Genomic DNA, 23,467 nt, shown 5'->3' on the forward strand with positions numbered 1-23,467 from the left:
ACACCGGGCACTACTGTGGAGTGGCTTGGTACATGCTAAAAAAATAGCATGTGACATTTTCACATATGCACACATTTTTGTTTTCCCCGCATACTCATACACCTTGACCTGCAGGCAGAGGATTACTTAAATGTCATTGACTGATACCAAACAGGTGAGCAAACATCTTTAAAAATCAGCTCTGTGCTTATCATGTATGGACATACAGAATTCATGCCATGTAAATATTCACAGAAATGCATGCATACTGTGTATAAGCTTGCACACGTCTGCAACTCCATTGTGTAAGAAGCTCAAGGTGACGGTGCGTCAAAACCCTTTGTGCATGTAAGCATTTGCATGAGTTGGTGATGATGTCATGCAGTGTGTGTCAGCATCACAAGCGATAGCCCTAAGAAGATGAACCCTCCTGAAGCAAGCCCATTTTTTCTCGTGTTTTCCCCTCTTTCCCTCCTCGTTTTTCGCTTTTTAAAGGTGAAGCAGAAGGTTTAAGGTCATGTTTTAAGGTTACTCCTTGTCAAACGCCACGTTTGACAAGAAGGTGGTGATATGGTGGGGGGGATGCTGCTGCTTGAAATCTCCAGGCTGACTGGGGAAATGCCAATTGGGAGAACATCACTCTTGTTCTGGATAATTACCAGTGAAGGCCTTCGGAGAACTGTAAGAGCTGCCTCTAGCAAAATCTTGTTGCAGAGATGATGTGAAAGTGAAAGAGCAGAGGGGGATTTGTGCTTCAGACAGGTGGACATACGAGGAATGCTCTGCTACAGTGCATGGCCGAAAGGTGACAGCAACGCACACAAAACACAAGAATGGAGAGTCACTAAAGAATATTTATCCACCCATGATTGAAGTAAATTGCATAAAATTAAACCAATCCTACTGCAATTCTGTTTGTAGCTTATTTAGAGTTAAATTATCAAAAGCAATAACTTGATGTTTTACAATATTAATGCATTATCTTACATATATAATTAAAATCATTACCCATAATTTAAAGCATATTGTCCAAAGAAAGCCTTTGTTGTTAAGTGACATGCCTGTGGTCATAATGCTGTGATGTGTACTTACAAGCCCCATCCATCTGTCTATCCCCTCTCTTTTTGTTGTTATTTTTCTTCATCCTTTGTTCTGCTCTTCTTCTGTTCCCTTCACTACCTAATTATCATGCAAGGTTAGCTGTTATATAAGGAAAGGATTCCAATGCTCCTGTCTGCCTCAGTATTTCTTTCACATGATACTTTAATTTACAATGCAGAAAAAAATAATTTTGTTTGTCAGATTAAGTGATTATGGTTGTAAATTACACAGATTGGGCTCCATTGAATCTCACCATGCCCTGGTAAGTGTCACCAGGATGGAGGTTAGGGTGATTGAATTTTCACAAATATGCATGTGAAATGTTATTCTAAAGGCTAGCAGATGTAGGAGACAGTGGGAAACTAGAACAGCATGTCCTCTTTAACAATCAGAGATAAATAAGGCAGTGGTAAAAAGACAAATCCTTCATGGTTATAGTGCTATGCATTGCAGACCTGTTAACTGACTGCCTCCCATGGGTAGCCTCCTTGGGAGTTGGCAGTTGACAACAGCTAACTACATATTTATTACTCCTCTTCATCAAAAAATAAGACTATATAATAGAATAGGACGCAGCGAATAATTTACGAGAAAAGCCTTGTCTTAATTCAGAGACTGTGTTTTGAGTGGAGAAAAGAGGACTGACAAAGGGTTTTGTCACATCATTTTATGAGTCACCTGAAGCTTAATATCAGCTAATCCAACTCCTTTGTGTGACTCCTTCTCTTTATGATGTTTGATGGTTGCTTTCAATCTCATTCAATATTTTCAGAAGACTACTCTTTTGAATTATTTAGCTGGAACATTTATGCAAATAGTGATGAGGCAACATATTGTCGCAACAGTAAAAAAAGGCAAAGCCAAGCCTTGCCCAACCTTCAGTATGACACCCAACAGCCGGTGTGTTCTTTGGTTCGTTTTGACAGAGACATTCTCTTCACAGAGAACCAGTTCCACTTAGAAACACCCATCCAATGGGATGGTCATGCTGCTCCTGTGCCCACTGTGCCAAATGTTTCCTAAAATTTTAGCAATATAATAGTGGGATATGCTAATTGTCTAAGGTTTTCTTGCAAAGAGGTTGTTTTGTGGCATTTCTGTCTCCTAGTGACCTAAAAACATATATAAAAAAAAAAAGACAAAAACACACCAGGCAACTCAGAAAGGGTAGTTTTCGCCATTGTTTTGCTGGTCACAGATATGTCTGTGTCAAGGCTGCTCAACATGTCTATCTGAATAGCTATTTACCCTTTTTTTCTGTTACTTTCTTCCCTGACCCGCTCTGTCTTTTCATATATCTCCTCCTTTCCCCCTCTTCATTCCAGTCTTTTCTCCCTACCTCGGTTGTCAGCCTGGCCCATATCTGTCTGCCTGTTGCCTTGTACCACCGTGTGTGTCTTGGCTTCTTGAAATTCCTCAGCCACCCTCCTGCCACACATCCCTCTCTTCCCCTTTCTCCTTCTGCATGTTGTCAAAACTCTCTACATCAGACACAAGTGCTTTCTCTTCCAGAGCATCCTCATACATCAACTCCCCTCTCCTCAGGAACTCTCTACCGTTTTGTCTTTTTTTCTATTTCTCTTCATTTGGCATGGCCTTTATTCTTAGATCTTTAAGTCTGTCTTTCTCCTCTTACTCACCACTTTTTATCACCTATCTATAATTTTGCTAATCTTCTCCTTGTCCCACATGTATTCTAATACAGTAGTTCAATGTAGTGTCTCATAACTGAAACACTTCAGAGATTTGTGTTTGAATTTTATCACATGGGGCGGTACAACGATCTGTGCCTACATTCATGCTGGTGGTTTAGTCTATCTTTGAGTCAATCTTTAATAGGGAGATAACATTCTGCAATCTCCAGTGCAAAATAAATGAAAAATGTATAAATGTGTTGTGTCCAAATGTGTGATGTGTGATAGAAGAGTTTCAGCTAAAATGAAAGGAAAGGTGTACAAAACTGTGGTGAGACCAGCGAGGCTGTTTGGTCTAGAGACAGTGTCACTGAGGAAAAGACAGGAGACACAGCTGGAGGTAGCAGAGATGAAGATGCTGAGGTTCTCTTTGGGAGTTACCAGGAAGGATAGGATCAGGAATGAGTACATCAGAGGGACAGCACATGTTAGAGGTTTTGGAGATAAAGTCAGAGAGGCCAGACTGAGATGGTTTGGACATGTCCAGAGGAGAAATAGTGAATATATTGGTAGAAGGATGCTGAGTTTTGAACTGCCAGGCAGGAGGCCTAGAGGAAGACCAAAGAGGAGGTCTATGGATGTAGTGAAAGAGGACATGGAGGTAGTTGGTGTGAGAGAAGAGGATGCAGAAGACAGGGTTAGATGGAGGCAACTGATTCGCTGTGGCGACCCCTGAAGGGAAAAGCCGAAAAGAAAAGAAGATACATGTGTTGTGTATGCAGAAGACTTCCTCATCTCAAACAAAAAAATGTCCCTTTTCCTGTAGTATGGCTGGCCAAAGTAAAGAATCTGAGAATTTACATCCTGCTAATACTCCATGACTTTAGATTGTGGATTCAAATATCAGAGGAGCTCCTTATTTCTCAAAGCTTACATTAATTATTTTTTTGCACCCATGTAATTTCAGAATCTAATTTAATAGATAACATGTTGGCCAGACTCAGCTTAGGTAATTGAATGTCACAAATGAATTAGTATTGTACCTGCAAAGCAACCAACTAACTCAATGTCCCACTTGATGTTCATTACCTTGTTGTCAGAGAGACCGGTGACTTGGTCGACAAACTCCTCCTGGATCATGAAGGCAGCCAGGTTGGCAGTGTAGGAGGCCAGGAAGATGACAGCAAAGAAGGCCCACACAGACACTATGAATTTACTGGTGGTTCCTTTTGGGTTCTGGACTGGCACAGAGTTGTTGAAAACCAGACCCCACAGTAGCCACACTGCTTTACCCATGGTGAAGGAAGGGCCATGAGGATCTTAAAAAGAGGAAGTGAGCGCATATATATTGTTCATAGGCCACCAGTGTGTTTAGTGTTTGCAATTTCAGATGCTGGGTTGTGACTGAAATGTGTTTGATATGTATGTGCATGTTTTTTGCACTCACCTTTTCCCTGTGCCAGGTTTCTGTTAAAGCCAAGAGGACTGATGTATTCAAACATGAAGACAGCCATTGCTGTCACCAGCAAGAGCATCACAAACATCATCACCCACACTGATGCACTGAAAGGCTCTGGTAGAGAGGAAACAAAGAAACAGTAGGACATAATAAATCATGTTAGATTAAAGGCTCATAATGCTACACATCAGCTTTTAGGATTCATAACACTCACTATCTGCCTTGGAACTAAATGAACTAAATTAATAAATCAATTGTGTTCTTGAGTGCACATTCACACAGGCATATAGCAGAGAACTGCATGATAGCAAGTTGGCTCCTGCGTGCTCGAGATCCCCCCTACACAGTCTGCATACACACATGCAGACACAGGCACACCACCTATTTGACAGCATGAGGAGGCGCACCGAACGCCAGGCTCTGGTGTCAGCACTCCTGTCCAACCTCCGAGCTCACAGCACTGCTGCAGAGATTAAACCCTGATCTAATGTATGGGAGAGCACTACTGGCAGAGGGCTGCACACCCCTTGCATGTGTGTGTGTGTGTGTGTGTGTGTGTGTGTGTATGTGTGTGTGTGTGTGTCTGTGCCAGTGCAAGGGTTTTCATGCTCAAACTGTTTCATTACTACATTCACAGCAGTAACTGCATACATGTTCGAGTGTGTACCTTTGTGTTGCGTATGATGACATGTGGGTGTAAGTGGTTTCATGTATGCTTGCACGGTAACTTGGAGGTTGATGCTAAAGCAATATACTGTACATCAACTGATCGTGACCGAGCCACTATAGGAGGGATATCTGCAGTCACTCTAGTTCAAATCCTGTGGTTAAGTGCTGCTTGTGTAAGTTAGAGCGATTTCAGCAGGAAACATGAGTCAAGCTAAATCCTGTCCATTGAGAGTTCAAGTATTGACATCTGGTTAACAGAACTGAATTGTATTTTCAGCTCTGTGTCTCAGGGAACAAACACCTAAAAACTGACAACAAATTTCATTCTACACTTGCGCAGACAACAAGAACAAAAAAAATAAAAAAAATGCGAACAAGACAGAGCTTCCTCTCCAAAAACAAAGTAAGAGTTATTCAGTGACATTCACCGAGAAAGGCTGATGGGGACACAGTTCCGTTGCTACGGGAGACCATGACGCTGATCCCGGTTTCCACGAACGGGACGGAGAAATCGATGACCTCAGAACGCTCCTCATTGATCGTCAGAGATCCGACGGCCATGACGGCTTTCTTATAGACCACCTTTGAAGGCAGCGGAGATGAGCAGGTAAAGGGTTAATGGATACAGAGATGGATGGATAGGTGAGAAGACAGAGAGAACAGCAAGGATGAAAGGTTGGTAAAAGTAGGATGGGTGGATGAGAGGAAAGAGAGGAAAACAGTCAATTATTACACATGTGAAACACACTCTTATACAATAAGGAAGATTAATAATCCTATTTTAAAATGTGGTCTCTGTAAATTAACATTATCTTTCATGATAATGTTCTTTAAAAATAAAACATCTGCCAACTCCCCTCCAGAATATCAATATAACTGAAAAAACATCAATAAAGTTTTGAAGGGTTGAAACTTCATGTATTATAATCAACATGCAAACAGGAGCCTCTGCTAAATGCAGTGAATGCCAAATTGGACCTTAAAGTTCTGTGAAGTTGCACAGTCTAAAAATAAACTTTGGGATTTTACCTTCATCTTGAAGCTGTTAATTAAAGATATGCAAAGGGTGTTTCTGTCGGATGAGCTAAAGTTTGTTTACTTTTTGAACAATTGCTGTGGTGCCAAAACCTAAGAGCTGATTTTTTTTCCCTTTGTGAAAGTTTAACAAACACAGGGAGGGATGGAGAGAATGATAACTAAAGAGTTTTGGAATTCAAGCAATTGGAATATCCTGTCATACAAGCTTCCAACTTTCTCCCAGAATTAAGTAACTCATTTATAAGATTGATCAGTACTCATATCAGTTTTGTACCTCTATCTAGTCATGTTCATGTAACAACTACATCCGTCACTGCAAAACAAAACCACATGGTAGTCCTGTCTCACCTCTCCCACCATCCCATTCCAGACATTGTTGATCTTCTTGCCATGCTTGCCATTGGTTACCAGGTACAGGTCATAGGTGAACTTAACATACTTTGCAATCTTCTTCAGAATATCGATGCAAAAGCCTTTACAGCACTTCTTGATATACGTCCCACCAGCCTCTGTTGTGTTGCTTTAGAAAAACAAGCAAAAGGGTTAGTGTCTGTGGTAATAAATGGAGACACTGCACCAAATGTATTGCAGTCTTTGCAGCATTTAATATACGGTGAGCGTGCACAGTTGCACGCTGAATGCTAATCAAAGTCAATGTCCTCTTATTTTCCCCACATTTAAAAGAACCTGGATGACTGAGGACTTATCACCTCTCCCAAAGCGCAGTGTATATCTCTTTCTATTCTATTTGTTTAATTCATATGAATGCACCAATGAAGAAATGTCACCCTGGGACTGTTTCACCTTTAAGTTCATGTCCTTCTATTAAGAAATGACATGAGAAGACTTGAGAAATATGTACCTTCTGTCCCTCAAGCTCTCTGTCTGTTAGAGTACGTTTGTGACGACACATCATACCATTTGTGTATGAATTTGAGAGCAGGAGTTCAGATGATATTCTCTCTTCTACTCTCTCTCTCTCTCTCTCTCTCTCTCTCTCTCTCTCTCTCTCTCTCTCTCACGCACCCCCCCCCCCCACACACACACCCGTACACAAACACCACACAGTGTGCCTCAGCTATTAGACAATCTCATTTAACTTCTAGGTACTGTATGTACTAATTAGTTGAACATAACCTTAATTCTTTATTTTAACAACAACTTGGACACAAAATTGAGGGGACAAAGGGAAGAAAAGATCTACACACATCTGGTTGTGATGTTGAGTTACCTTTAGAGCTCATACTCTTTTACTGTGGAAGATTTTTTAGCAAACTCTTGCCCCAAGTTCTGCATTATCCTTGTTAGTTGGCACAAATCTTTCAAACAAATTTCAATCCAAGAGCAATCACCATGCTTCAAACTGGAGGGAAATGTAGTTTTATGGTTTGATTGTAGTTTCATTTGAGAAATCCAGTCATGTATTTCTTTTTTTGTGAAACACTTGTAATCAGATACTAACCATAGCATTTGGTAGATCCAGTTTCAAATGAAATAAATGAGTCAATATACATCAACATTCCCATTCAAACATTTGGTGTGTTGATAAAATCTAGATTAGTGTTTACCAAAGAATCATTATGTATTTTCTTTCCTCATCAATCAAAAAATACTTCTGAAACAACTCTGACACATCTGTAATTTGATATTTATTTCTGTAATTTGTTGAGCGACATCTTTTGATGATAGCCTTCAGCTTCCAATGAATCACACAGATAAAAAGAACAAAAGTCTTTCTTAAGACATAATGGGTGGATGGACAAAGAGTCCTGCGGAATGGGTAGAAGAGATCATGGATCTGCATTCCTCTCTTATTGGGACTTAAAATTCCAGATTGAATCACAGGTTGCAGAACAAAAATTTTGTCTAATTTCTAAGAACCAGGAAGTCAATCAGAAAAGAAATAATGTGATGATGATGATGCTTGATGTCTCCGCCACAAACATGTCTAGAGCTTTAACAGGCAGTATGCATTTTTATATTGTATTGTTTTGCTGCAAATACTTGATGAAGGAAAACGGATGGGGAGAAAAACTATGATAATAATAATAGAACCAAGGCAAAGTTTGTGACAGGATTTGAAAGAACAAGCATATAGGCCAGAGCTGTAATAACCACATTCATGAACACAGTGTACTCATTTAGGGCGGCCACTGTACAGTTCAGGGAACAGGAACATGTGACATTATGGAGGCTGTTTCTGAAGTTGCCAGGCCAACTTGATATAGAAACACCACTGGGCTTGAGGGGTCTCCAGAGAGGGCAGTGTGTGTGTGTGTGTGTGTGTGTGTGTGTGTGTGTGTGTGTGTGTGTGTGTGTGTGTGTGTGTGTGTGTGTGTGTGTGTGTGTGTGTGTGTGTGTGTGTGTGTGTGTGTGTGTGTGTGTGTGTGTTGTGTGTGTGTGGGTGTGTGTGTGTGTGTGTGAATTTGTGGTTCTGTATGCATGAATAGTCCTCCATCCCCCGATCCAACTGCATCATCATTCCCCCCTCTTCACCTCTTTCCCTCCCTCCATCTATCCCTCTTTCTTCAAATTGACACAACGGATGCTTGAGTGGGAATCGCACTGTGGGAGGGAAAGATGCGCTCAAATGCACTGGCCTGTGAGTGAGTGGACATGTGGCAAACGGAGAGTCTGCATGAGTCTGTGTGGATGTATGTGTATGTGTGTGTATTTATGTCACTCCTTGGAGATGCTTCATCCTCCGCCCTACTTCACAGATTCTGGATGAAATTCTCTGTTAGGTTCTTCCCTGGGATCCTATTACGACTTAATCATCTCTGGGTGTATGAGTGTGTGTATACTTGTGTGTGTGTGTGTGTGTGTGTGTGTATATGTGTGTGTGTGTGTGTGTGTGTGTGTGTGTGTGTGTGTGTGTGTGTGTGTGCGTGAGTGTGTATGTGTGTGTGTGTAAGTGTGTGTGGGGGGCAAGCACATAGTAACTTTGTATGCATGCATGACCGTAGCAGCGTAAGAGTGACACAAAGTATGTACTTTAGTTGAGAGAAACATTGTGTATCTACTAACCAATTAGCTCCTCTCATTCAGAAGCCACAAACACACACACACACACACACACACACACACACACACACACACACACACACACACACACACACACACACACACACACACACTACCCATTTGGGCATTGGAGAGAAAATTCGTAAATGTGACGTAAATCACTGATGGGGAGGCAGGGGGAGGAAAGACGACACATTATTTGCACACTGCACTCTTCCCATGCTCATGTGAGCACAGACAATGAGGTGCATGAAAAATTTAACGAAAGCAAAAGAGGACATTCATTTCAAAAGTTTTCAACCACCATCTGATTAATTAAATTTGCAGGAATATTTTATCCCAATAGGAATTGGTTATTGAGTCTAGATTATATTTTAGTGGATTTGTAATTCATACCATGCATATGAACTTTTGTGGATGTTTGTAATGTCCACACAATAGAAACTGATGATTTTATCCCCAGCTACTATTTGTAAATGGATAGTTTTTATCTAAGGTAAGTTAAAGCTTCTTACTAGCAGATGATGATGATGATGATGATAATGATGATAAATGTTATAATACCAAAGTTGCACTGTTTGAAAAATATCTTTTAACTTTCAGTGAACCTTTTGTAGACCAAATGGAAATACCAGTGCATAGTAATGATGATGACAATGCCTTACTAGAGAGTCTGTAATGGAATATGGTCTGTAAAGCACTCCAAACACATTTGAATGAACACAACACACCACCGATATTATTAATTGAAGATATACTGTAATCGGTTATCGCAGATCGAAGCAAATTTCAATTGGCTAGTTTCACTCAACCTATCATCCACTGTGATATGATTGTGAGTTCAGAGGGTCATTTACAGGCTGACCATTAGAATGAATAGTTACACGTGTAGTTAGGACTTTTTTCAGGTAACTAATACCATGGCAAACTAGTATGCAAAGGCAGGGTACCTCCTTTCAGAATAACCATCAGTACATTTGTCACATTCCTTTCACAGAAGAACAAAAATGGACTAATAATGATGAGGTGTACTTTTTCCTCATAAGGCCTGCATGGCAGACTTACTCTTTGATGTGCTTCCGGCAGGGCACAGAGTTCCTCATGCAGGTACCAGTTAGCCTCTCTACATCCTCCACAATAACAAATGGCTTCTCCTCCAGAGTGACGATAGACAGGTGGTTATCGTCCAGCTCTGCGTCCCCAAAGGAGTTGAAACGCGGCCACACCGGATACTTCAGCGTCAGGCTGCGGTTGTCCAGTTTCCCCATCTGGATGGAAGGAAATGAGAAAAACAAGGATGACATAATAAATAAGACGAAACCCAAAAGACTGCTAAATCAGTCAAAATTATAACAAATGATTTTATATTTTATAATATCTGTGGATCCATTCCAATACTTAGTGACAGGTGAGCAATGGCAAGTCAACATCTGAAGTGAGGGAAAAAACATGTGGTCAGAACACGGCAATACACCGGTGTGCCACTTCTCTTTACCACGCGATTCAACCGCTGCAGTCTGCTGCCTATAACTCAAAGCACCAAGGGAGTGGAGATGATTACAAATCCAGACACCCATCAACATTTGTTTTACATGTTTTTCTACATCGTCTTTTGGCACGGAAGCTTACAAATCAGCATGCATGTTTGCAGACAATAATAAATGTAACAGTGACTTCAGCATGAAACATTAAAAGCATGGTGTTCTGGGATGCATGATTGAATACACTCTGAGGGAGGGCTGTGAATGTGAACGTATACAAGAGGGAAGGGGAGAGTGACAGTATGATGGTGTTAATAATTCAGAAAGTTTTCAGAGCTGTGATGTCACAGATTCCCTTATGGACGTTCTTTACCCACCCACACCTGTCTATAGGCTAAATGCATGTGTGTGTGTGTGTGTGTGTGTGTGTGTGTGTGTGTGTGTGTGTGTGTGTGTGTGTGTGTGTGTGTGTGTGTGTGTGTGTGTGTGTGTGTGTGTGTGTGTGTGTGTGTGTGTGTGTGTGTGTGTGTGTGTGTGTGCGTGAAATGTTTACGCATGTTTGTGTCAGATGGGAGAGTCGGAGGGGAGACAACAGCAGGCAGCAAGACTTCACTCGACTCTCAATTATTTATGGTACAGCAGAAAACAGAAAAACTTCTCACTTTTTCAAAGGACATTCCTTCTTCTTTTCTCTCACTCTCTCTAAGACTCAAAAGGCAAAACACTGCAGAGTGGAATTGCGAGTTTGTGTACTTCCCACTCAGAAGGGTATAAGTTTATAGACTTTGTAATCGATGGGAGATCGAGAGGTTCAGACACTGATGAGACTTTTTTTGTGTTTTCTATATTGCTTGTTTGACTGTGACCTAACATAAGACAGTGGTTTTTATCCACATACATACATGCAAACACAAATACGCTGTCTTTCAGCTGGCCTGCCTGACTTGGTCATTAACAGGAAGGCTGAGATGAAAAGTAAAATTAGCACTTTCATTGTTTGGCTTTGAGCGGTTTTCTGTTCAATGACAGAGTTGATGGTGTTTTCTACACTCCTAGTCAGTGTCACTGTCGACAGTTCACTCTGTTAAGACTCGATCTCTCAGAATGTGAGTGTGCATGCATGCCTGTGTTGTGTGTGTGTATATCTGTGTGTGTGTTTGTATGAAAGTAGAGAGGAGGGATTGCAGGATAGGACACTGAGAAGGCACGTGCATGGTTTCTTGTGTGTCACCTTCACCTTTCCCTGGAGCAATCCCACCTATCCGTCTGTCTTACCTCAGCTGTTCAGCCCTTCACAAGAGAATGAGGTTATGTGTGTTTGCGTGTTGCTGCTGTGCATGTAGAAGACTGCACATACATGTCATGAATTGTAGACCTAATAACAAAGACAACACATTTTTTCACAGTCAGTGACAACATTAAAGCACCCATGTATGTAGCAAACTCAAATCATTATGTTCACACATCTCCCTGCAGCAGATTCTGTAGTAATAAACCAGTCCAATTAGTGTTTGATCTACAGACAGCCTGCATCTAAGTTTACGACCAAGGTAATGAAGTACCCACCATGCCTAAAATCATTTCAGAACTGGTTAATAGGTGCAGACTACTTGTTTTTTATCAGCAGCAGCCAAGGACAATACGGTTATAAAAGTGTTCCAACAACTTGGGTTGCCCAGCAGCGATTAAATGACAAATGATAAATATGGTACTGTCTCAGTTATTATTGGTACCCTTCATATCAGGTGGAGATGCTGCTACCTACACATCTGAGAACTGCTCTATGTTTCAACTTACTGTACTGCATCTTCAGTATTCATGTTCTGGTACTGTTCTATTCAATTAGGACACAATTAAGAATTTAAATGTATGTGTCTATCAAAGAGAGGAGAGGGGATTGTTCGAGCAAAAGTATTATTGCTAAATACCTAGGAAAATATGAGAACCCCCCACCATCCCTCGAAAAGAAATATGTAGAAGAGTCAATGAAAGAGAATGAGTGTTTCATCTATACTGACTTCTGATCATTCAGTTATCTTGTGTAGTATGCCTGGCATAATAGCAGCCACATACAGTACATACAAGTCAAATCTACTTAATACATTCAATCGTTAATATAGGGCCACCACTGATACAGTTGCATGATTCACCAAACTCAAAGGAGTAATAAAAATTCTAGTCAGATGATGCCTGGGGAGAAGAAGAGAGGAGGATGAGTGTGAGAATAAGTTGAATTAAGCAGATGATTTCCTGTCCTCCTGCTCTCCTCGCACCTCTTCCTTCCCATCTCTCCTTCTCTCTAATTAAAGAAAAAGAGGTCATGAATTCATACCCAGAGAGCAGGGAAGATCATTTCTATCCACTGACCAGGCAGCAGAATATTATATTTGCCCATAAGGAACAGTAGCTTTTCCGCACTCTTGATACACATAGAGCAGTCCATGTATGTGTGATGTGACATTGGGGTCTGTGGGAAGATATGATGATGGGCCTGTGGGATCACCACATTATACCCCCCCCCCCATGGCAGCCTCCATCGACCTCAACCCCTGTTACAAATTTATGGTGAATGAGATGACACTGTAACCCAGAAGATTTTGGAAAATCTGTTGCTTTGTCTCATCTACTATTTCTTTTTCGAGTCTGACCTCCTTTTTTATCGCCTTTCCTTTCTCTATTTTTTTCAAAAACTTAGCTCTTTGTACTTGCACATCTTGCTCTCTATTTTATCTATTTCACACTGTCTTAACCCTTTCTCACACACACAGGCACGCACGCACACACGCACACACACACATACACACACAGCTACACTGAAACAACCCCAGCTTAAAAAGTGACACTAATAAAAAATAAAAACCACAAACCAGGGGCAGTGTGAGCAACTTCAGTTTGACAGACTGGGAGACTTTGTTGTGGCAGGTTGCATTATGGGAGAATGAGTTTCTAATAGCATGAAGAAATTTATTCAGTCATAAAACAGTATCTGTCAACCCTGTCAGATAAAATTATGTAGAGAAAATGGATCCTGTTCTGCCTTTCCTGAGCTGGCTGTGGTTGCATGTGCAGATTTGCATGTGAATAGTGTGTGAAAAGCAAGAGCGGAGATGAAGAAAAATGAGACAGACGAAAAACAAAAGGAAGCTGCACCCACGGATTTAGATGTCTTCCTTTAAACTGACTTTAATCAACAGAATAGTGAGGTCTGGACTAAAAGTGTGTGTTTCTGCTTTCCGTATTGTGATTCTCCAAGCACAAATCCCATGCTGTCTGTAATAATTATTTTGTGAACTGGCAGCTAACACTGCAGCAGCTCCTGAAGCAATTTTCACACTCCATCTACTCAGCAGGATTAAAACATAACATCCTTATTCTGATTTGTAAATACACTTTCTTCATTCACGATGTGAAGTCATACTGGAACTCTGACAGCAGCATGAAAAATAATAAACACTTCACCTGTGTCATTTATTTTGATATCATATTTTTACTCTAAGCTGAACCAATCATGATGACGTCTTTCCTTTTTCATGCTGCTATACATGTTTTAATCAATTTTGGGTTACAAAAGTCCAGTGGTCTATTCATTAGAAAAATCTAAAAATATTATATTATTTTCACTCTTGTTCTCAATAACATTCTGGTTTCTGACCTCCTCATCTGACTTATCATTTCCCATATTTATGTGAAAAATACAAAAAAAAAAGAATCTTGTGTTGATCCAAATTGAAATATTTAAACACATATTTAATGAATCACCATGATGATGAATCTTAATGACTTAAATGATTTACCTCCTTTAATTCATTCTATGAAATACCTCTACCACAAACGTGATGCTCCTGGCGGAGATGTACTGTTGTACACACAATACTCACATGCCGTCTCTCATTCTCCTAAATTTTCTTCAGAAACATCTTCCCAGTTGTGGTGGATTATTTGAGCTGGAACAGTTTCCCATATCTTTGCTTCCCTGTCAATGCTGTTGCCGCTCTGCATGCATACAGATGCCAACATTCACCTGTTGGTTCTGAGTGAGAGGGCTTCATCACTCCCCAGTGTCTCTATGTAAATATTTCTCTGGGGAGTGATGAAGCCAAAGCCTTGACACCAAACCCATCCTGTTTCTGCTGGTGTTACAGTAAAAATATTTCAAAATTGTGAGTTGTCTGGTTGAATGTCAATTCACAAATCCAGAAAACACAACAAGGTTGTAATCAGTGACCTCATGTAGAACTGATGAAAATCACACCTTCCCTATATTCACACAAAACACTTTCATCGAGTGTCGCGTCTGAAATTTTTCTTAGAAATATTGGAATTTCACAAAAAAATAAATTTTCAGCATTCTTTTTGGATTCACAACCTCACAGCCCCATCACAGCTGCCACAAGGCCTCATTCTGACATGTGATTGTCAGCGCAGTGACTGGTGCAAGGTTGTGCAAAAGGGTAGCAGGAACACTGTTATCCTTATGAAGGAAGTACGCAGACTACTTCCCACAGATAACCAGCAGTGATGGAGTAACGTTGTCAGGGCATCAGAAAACAAAAACTCGATGCTCGTCTGAATTACAGGTTATGTGACTGAATGCTGCAAATGTTGAAGCTGTTGCCACTGTTTTCTGTTAAACTCATCTTCTTTTCCTTTCAATTTTCCCTTCAGGGTCGCCACAGCGAATCAGTTGCCTCCATCTAACCCTGTCTTCTGCATCCTCTTCTCTCACACCAACTACCTTCATGTCCTCTTTCACTACATCCATAAATCCATCCATCACCATAGCGAACAAGAAGGGGCTCAGAGCTGATCCCTGATGCAGTCCCACCTCCACCTTGAACTCCTCTGTCACACCTACAGCACACCTCTCCACTGTCTTACAGTCCTGATACATGTCCTGCACCCAGGGCTCGAATTTGCGACCATTTTGGTCGCATATACGCCCAAATTTTTATCAGTGCGACTATTACATATATTTGGGATTACCTGTGCAACTAGGGAAAAAAATCTGGTGCGCCTTTTTTTTCTCTTCTCTCTCGCTCTTTCTCTCTCTCTCCATAGAGTTAATACTCTCTCCCCTCAATTCAGACGTTCCCTCCCTCTTTGTGCACTCAACAACATTAATATGACAGTCAGCAATAGTATCCTATCAAACGTGGACTTTCATATGTTCAACTGTACTTGCTGGTTTTATATTGGTTAAGGTTGCTTTAAATCCCTCCCCACACACTTCCTCCACTGCGCTCTGTAACGTCACGTGATCTGTCCTGCTATACAACATGTGGACTCGGTTTGAGGGAGGAGGATGCTGAAAGCTAATCTAATGCTGCTTTTTTAAACAAAATGAAACGTACGATTGGGAATTATTTTGGTCAGAATCCAAGGAATGTTTCGGAAATGGTCGCTGTCGACACAGCTAATGACGCTCCAGCCAAGAAGAAAAGCTAGTTTTACAAAAGAGTGGCTGAAAGATTTTGAATGGCTCCGGTTTGAGAACGGCGCAGTGCACTGTGCCCATTGTGAATAAAATGCATGCCATATTACATATAGTGTCTGTACGCCTTGCTTTTGGGTAGGTGCTCCTAAAGTCTTTGCTGACGCTACTAACTTCTAAATTTTGGGAGCACCAGTTCTACCAAGAAAAAAGTTAATTTCGAGCCCTGCCTGCACTGCTCTAACATAATTCTCTGCCACTCCAGACTTCCTCATGCAATACCACAGTTCCTCTCTGGGCACCCTGTCATCAGCTTTCTCCAGATCTACAAAAACACAATGCAGCTCCCTCTGGCCTTTTCTGTACTTCTCTAGCAACATCCTCAAAGCAAATACTGCATCTGTAGCACTCTTTTTTTTTTTTTTTTGCATGAAACCATACTGCTGCTCAAAATCACAAGAAGTACTTGTCACTGTAAAGTTTGATTTAGTATGACCGAGATTTCATGTGAACATGGAAAACACTGCACCATTTTGAAATCAGCATGTTGATCATCAGCAATTAATACGCTAAACTGTTGATGGTGAATTTTAGCTTGAAGCATTGCTGTACCTAATGCCTTTTCCTCGCACAGCCCTAGATCCTTAAAGCTTTACATCTTTTTGAAACAAAATCCAAAGTATTTTAGTGAGTTTCATAACATTTGGGGAAGCATAATACTCAATATACCTGTACATCTCAATTAGGTGGAGGATAAAATAGTTTTGCGCTAACCTTTGTGCTCAAAGTAAAGAAAGCTCCTGAAATCTGCTCAATCCAAAGACCAAAATGGAATCCATTTATTGCCTCCACCAGATTTAGCATCATTACAACAAATTAACATTTAGAAATATGGAGATACAGTTAAAAAGGATTGGATGAACCATCTGTGAGTGCTTAAATATGACACTCCTGGCGAGGAAGCATTTCTCTAAATCGTTATTCTTTCTTGCAACTGTAACTGTTCAGGTATCACACTTCTTTAAAATCAAGCAGTAATTCACAGGTGATTACATAATCATTGAACAAATGCCAGATACCCGCAATTTAAGGCCTACTCTTCCAAAAACTCCATCCACTATTTATGCCATCTAAACATCTGTGTGTGTGTGTGTGTGTGTGTGTGTGTGTGTGTGTGTGTGTGTGTGTGTGTGTGTGTGTGTGTGTGTGTGTGTGTGTGTGTGTGTGTGTGTGTGTGTGTGTGTGTGTGTGTGTGTGTGTGTGTGTGTGTGTTGTAAAGAACAGCAGGTGTGGATCCTTTGAAAATCTAAGAGTTGTAGCGGGTGAAAAAAAGAAAGCACGCGCATGCTGGTGGCTTCTTTCCACCTCTCTCTTCCTCACTCTGTCTCTTTGTGTCTCTTTTTCTCATGCTCATTTGCTCTTGCTATCTCTGCCCATCTGTCTCGATAGCTTGCTCCTTTTCCTATTGCTCCATATAGCTTTCCTCTCCCTCACTCTCCCTGCTGAGCCTCAAGGGGACACATTTTATATTTTTAGTACATATCCATATTTTAGTGCAGTTGCTGAATTTTTATCTCTTGATCTTCATGGATCAGTGTGTGTGTGTGGTGTGTGTGTGGTGTGTGTGTGGTGTGTGTGTGTGTGTGTGTGAGAGAGAGAGAGAGAGCGAGAGAGAGAGAGAGAGAGAGAGAGAGAGAGAGAGAGAGAGAGAGAGAGAGCGAGAGAGCGAGAGTAGCTCCCATTTTTGTATTTGTGTCTCACTTACAATACATGGATAGGACAGCTACACCAAAGAGAGAGAGGGAGAGAGAGAGGGAGACAGAAAGACAGAGAGAGAGAAGGAGAGAGAGCAGCTCCCAATTATGTTTCCACTTGGCTCTCCTTGTCGCTCTCTCCTTCAGTCTCTTTCTCTACACCAGAGTGAGGTGGTACTGATCAATTTCACAGGCTCTCAGTTTACAACACTCTCTACCACCCCTCAGCATACCAACAAAGGGTCTTCTGTGTGTGCAGGTGGAAAAATGTACGGGAGTGCGTCAGAATGTAAAAATTCTATGCTTTAACATTGGATGGAGACGGTGGGCGTTGTGGCAAATTAAACGGAATGTTGTAACAACGTGCCCTAAATAAATACAATAAAGGTTTGATCAAAACATGGCGTTTGTGTTGTTAACACATATTAGAGAGTCGCCATGAGACACGCCCCAGCCACCACCGCATCGATAATTGCGGTCTGGCTGAATTAATTGTGGTTCAAGGTGCTACTAGAGACCACAACTGAAAATCACAGCTAAAGATTGGACAGGACAGACTGTCTGGAAATGGGGGAAAAAGAAGACAGGAGGAATGAGGAAAAATGGAAGTAAGGGGGAGGTGAAGAAGAGAGGATTGAAAGAAGAAGTAACTTGAGGGCATGAGTAAAAGGAGACCACATGAGAGAGACTCAAAAACCTCCCTGTTCATCTTTTTTTTCTGTGTCATCAATCAAAATCCTTCCTTTTGGCACTCACTTCTCTTTTTCAATCCCTTTCTCAAACTCATCAACACCTCAAATGACACTCCTCTCCGCCTTACCACCCAGAACTATCTTGGAGACATTAATATTAGCTATTCAAGGCTGCCAGATGTAGGTATAAAGATACATGGCCAGTATTTAAAGTCTATTACAACGACAAGAATACTACAATGATCATCATTACAGAAGCTTTTTCTCAATTACCTGTAAAGGAAATCCATGAACCTGCGAGTAAATGAGTTCATCGATCAATTAAGTGTGTATCATGAGACAGAGGCAACGTTTTCACTGCCGTCTTTTGTGTTTAATCTCAGTTTGGTTTTGGCCCTTAAGTGTATTTCACAGAGGTTCACTTTTCGGTCAGACTACAGGTGGTCATGTTTCCTCTGAATCAAGCTCATCATTTTATTTTATCTATGGGTATTAATCTTATCTAAAACTTATCAATGTACATTTAGATTTAAATATAAGAACTCACTTTTGTTTAAGAGAGTAATGCATCAACCATAGAAAGAGAATAATAATATACGTATACTAAAACTAAAACTAGGCCAGTGCTATCTATTGATACTTCATTGTATTGTAGTGTTCATCTCTGCAAGGCTTTGAAACTCTATGCTGTATAAATTAAGTTTATTTTAATCATATTATTATATTACAGGGTTATCATAGATAATTCTAGCACTAGGTTATATGTTTTAGTTGTAAAACTACAGAATAAAAAAAAAATAGTATCAGAAGTATCAGATTATAAAAGTACTGATGATGAAAAAGCAGCATGTAGAAGATTACAATAAATAATAGACACAAGATTCCATCAGCGCAACACTACAGTATTTAGTTGAAGAAACTGTTCTTCTTTGACACTGACACAACTCAATGAAATGAATAAAAATAATACCCACATATCACATTTTAGTATTTACTGAGCTTTCCTTGTTTCCCATCTGTGTGTGAGGTTTCATAACTTTCTTTCCACTACTAGGGGAGGATAAAACCAATAAATAGTGTGCAAAACCTTTTTTTATTAATTTAAATTAGAAAAAAGTTTAACTGTCAAAAAAGTAAAATAACCCTTAAAATTCCCAGACACATGATGGCAACCGTAGCATTTAGCTCTGTTCCCCTATGGTCCTTGACATACATCTTATGATAAAGCCTGGACAAAACAGACTGTCTGGCATATTATGTAGCCACACATGTACATCCTACCTTCTCCCACTCTCTGTCCTTGTTGAGGACTATGACCACCAGCTTTGGGTTTTCTTGGTAGCCGTCTTCTGTGAAAGACAAGTCTCTGCCATCCCATGTGACATTCATCATGTACCTAAGAGCAGAAGGAGAGGAGGTGTGGAGGAGAGGGAGAGCAAGTTGGAGGGAGGGTGGGAGAAAAGGTGACATGATATGAGCATATGCAAAAGTCAAGCTGCAAATTGTCAGCATTTCTATTCTAAAATATTCATGCAGACTCTGTTGCATTGATGGATAACATGTAAAGCCCCATGTGTGCCTCGTAGAAGATACAAGCGAAACACAACAGCAAAGATCAGAGGCTCATGGTGCTGCATTTAGCCCCAGAGAAAAAATGAACATCACAAGAAAAAAATGACATAACAACAGTTCCTGAAAGTAAAACTATTTCCATACTATACAGACTCACATACACACATGCACACTGTAATGAGTGACCCATATGGCAGGTCACATTAGCTAAGACACAGTGGGGAGATATTCTTGGGTCCACACAGCCTCCACATTAATCATGGCTGTCCTTTCCCAACCTCTCTCTCCCTCAGTCCCCATCAGTGGTCATGAACAACGAGAGGAGAGAGACAGCTCCTCCTTTCTTCCTCCCACAGTCCATTCTTGGGCTGATGCGACAGGGCCAACTTCTAAATGGAGCATGTACACATGTCTTTGAAAGCCCCGATGGAGTCCTGCAGGTGAGCCTTTAATGCTGTGAAGGACTTAAAGCCATCAAAACGGCAAAGTGTATAGAAGTGGAGTCACAAACAGTGCTTTTAGTATTTGCTAAAACTACAGAATCTTTTTAATATCTTGAAAAATCTTGTGAAAAATCATCTAATGTTAGCAATGCCTTATTGGAATGTGTTTAATATGATTGCTGCTGGACTTTGGCTGACGTTTGAGCTCTATTGCATGTCGTTCTTGTTTCCTATTCATTAAATATATATGATATTCCCATTGAAACAGATCCTGCCAATGTACGAGACAATGTAATGATTTTATTATTTAAGATATCAATGTAAAGATTCAAACAATTTCATGTTAATAACACCAGCTGCATTGTCTAATTATTTCACTCATACAAATAGAATTTGAGATGACTCATCTATCAAAACCTGGCGGTGCTGTTGATGGTATCTTCAACCAATTGGAGTAAAACACACCAAAGAAATCATCTGTTGAAGTTAATGTTTCACCTCTACCCTCATACAGCCTATAGAAAATGTGCTTCTCAGGAAGGAAGATCTCCATTTCCAGCCTCTCTGTTATTTATTTTGAAGAGCAACACTATCTTCCTGCTATACAGCTGCTAGATGGGGACTCCACTTAGGGGGGCTCTGTGCTTTCATGGGAGAAAAAGGAATTCATAGTTTTGAGTGACTATCTGTTTATTGTTGTTTTTCTTTCCAGTTCATCTGAAATCTGATAATCAAAAGATGCATACGGGGTAGACAGAGTATTATCTGTATATGTGTGTGTGTTTTGTATGACCACAAGAATGTTTTGGTTGATCCCCATCAAACAGGTGGGCCTTATAAGACATTGCTAAGATACAGACATGTAGTGTAATACAGTGCAAAAGCTGCAAAATAATCCTAAATAACCCTCAATGAACGCTGCAGAACAGCGTTAAAGGGAGAAGGAACATCCAAACAAAGGTGGGTGAGAATATCCCCCAAAAAAGGTGTGTGAATAAAAGACTATAAAAGAGTGAGCAAGTGGAGAGAGGAGTAAAATTTTATGAAAAAAAAGCCGACTAAGCCTGGATAGAGTTTTTTCACCCTTCATTTTTGAGAAAAATGGGGTTAGGAAGGGGATGGGGACGAGGGATCCATTTTTATTTTTTATTTTTTTACAGCCGCACACATAGACTGAGAAAACCATTTATGGAGTTTTCATCATCCTGCTTTCATCAGCATGAAACATTTATGGAGCAAATTATAGGAAACAGTGACATTTACAGATAGCTGGCCTCACACAAAACAACCTCCATGGCAGGGATGTTTTCTGTAAACAGGGCTGTGTTGTGTGTTGTTGACGCCAAAAAGAAAAAGAAAACTCAGTCAGAGTCTCCAGTTGTCCCTTTTATAGGTTTCATTTTATAATAACAAGTCATCATTATATCTAACAAGGCTTCACTGCCGGGCAAGAAAACTCTACAAAGATTCTAAGGTGTGTGTGTGTGTGTGTGTGTGTGTGTGTGTGTGTGTGTGTGTGTGTGCGTGCGTGCGTGCGTGTGTGTGTGTGTGTCTGTGTGTGTGTGTGGGTGTGTGTGTGTGTGTGTTCTGTGTGTGAAAGATGTCCTCAATTCAACACTTAAGAGCCATGAACTGCAAAAGCGCAGACAAATACTCACTGTTTCTTAGAGACAAAGGTGACTTCTGAAAAAAGATGGGAGCTGCCTTTGGTGCTGATTTAAGTCATTTTTTTAAGATGACCCAAAAGCGTGAGGTCACACAATTCAGTGTCAGGGAGCACGTGAAACAAACTAAATGCTAGTTTAGTAGTGTCCCTCCTCTTGCCTTTTTCCTGTGCGCACATGGGCAGCATAAGATTAATGCTTACAATTATATCGTGTATTTTACAAATTTGCAGTCACAAAATAAAATGCAAGACATGCTCATGCTTCTTTTGGAACATCCCCTTCATTGCTCAAAACAGGATTTATGAGAGCAGTTGTATGGAAATCTTTTCAACACTCCTGACTTTGAATAGTATGAGTCTTCTGCTGAATGTAAATTTCTAAATGTTCTTTGTAATCCCGCGAATGACTGTGCAGCTTTTCTGAACTAATTAGCATTAGTAGAGGGAGCTCAACCTTGAACCTGCAGGACAATTATCTTCTGCTCCCACAAGCTTGAAGAAAATACGTAGTCATTACTGGCAAAGGGATATTTCAGGTTGATCAACTGACCGATGGGTATTAATGCAGGACTATCTTCCATTTTGTAATTATTAAATGCGCATTCAAGTGGGAACTTTTGCATCTGCTGCTAATGTACACAGATGATATTCAAAAATGTCAGTTCCATTTTTTAAGAGAATTCATAACATATGGAGGAAATGTAGTGATTTGTTTTATGATTTTACTTTCTTTGTTTTAGGATCTAAGTCATAAAGACTTTGCAATGATACCTCTATTGTGGATTAAACCCTGACATGATCACTGTGATCTTTCCCATGCTATTGAGGAGAACACTGACTGACCACTCCCTACATCATGTTCATAACAAAGAACACATTGATAATAAAAGCTGACTGACCTGTGCTCTCTTTGTCACTTAGGGTGAGATGTCACCCTAAGTGACATCTCACATTTTTCTTTGAATGTAATTCAAAATTCACAATTTTGAGTAAAATTGTATTTTGTCACCATAATGCTCTGATGGACGATTCCCTGCCTGGTAAACTAATTCTGACCCTGATATGTGAGTTGGGCAGATTGAATGATTTTGGGTGAAACTTTTGACTTCGAAGGACCTGCTTATTAAAGACGAATAGTCATTCATAGCAAACATATCAACAGAGTTGGTCCACAGAGCTTGGAGGATTTCATGGAGCAGTGTAATATTTATTTTGTGACATGTTGGATCACTGAAGTGTTTGGCATGTTAATGCATCGGGAGTCATTGTTTATTTTCAACGAATAAACTTATTCAGATGACCATGGTGTGTAAGCGTTTTAGTGTCATACAAAATACATTTAATCATTTAGTCAGACTATAAGGTTTGATTTTCATAGGTTTGCATGTTCATCAACTAATTCCACGTGTTTGTATTTTTTGAAACATCTCAATTGCAGTGTGTACTGTATGTAAATTTTCCTGCACAGCTTAAAACTGCCTCAGGACTGTATGTGTGTGCAATGGGCATTTGTGTGTGTGTGTG

The 23,467-nt window shown here is 40.3% G+C and overlaps 1 protein-coding gene across 1 annotated transcript in view; it reads right to left on the reverse strand.

Moving 5' to 3' along the window:
* The window catches only part of grin2aa (glutamate receptor, ionotropic, N-methyl D-aspartate 2A, a), a 130,003-nt gene that overhangs the window by 16,182 nt on the left and 90,354 nt on the right, over positions 1-23,467 (reverse strand). The window contains exons 4-9 of the mRNA XM_068336676.1: positions 19,544-19,658; positions 9,970-10,172; positions 6,229-6,400; positions 5,271-5,424; positions 4,162-4,287; positions 3,804-4,033 (exon numbers count right to left, since the gene is read on the reverse strand). Of these exons, the coding sequence (XP_068192777.1) occupies positions 3,804-4,033; positions 4,162-4,287; positions 5,271-5,424; positions 6,229-6,400; positions 9,970-10,172; positions 19,544-19,658 (1,000 nt within the window). The remainder of the gene's footprint in view (positions 1-3,803; positions 4,034-4,161; positions 4,288-5,270; positions 5,425-6,228; positions 6,401-9,969; positions 10,173-19,543; positions 19,659-23,467) is intronic.

Source organism: Antennarius striatus, chromosome 16 (assembly GCF_040054535.1).
Source record: "Antennarius striatus isolate MH-2024 chromosome 16, ASM4005453v1, whole genome shotgun sequence".
NCBI classification, from domain to species: domain Eukaryota; kingdom Metazoa; phylum Chordata; class Actinopteri; order Lophiiformes; family Antennariidae; genus Antennarius; species Antennarius striatus.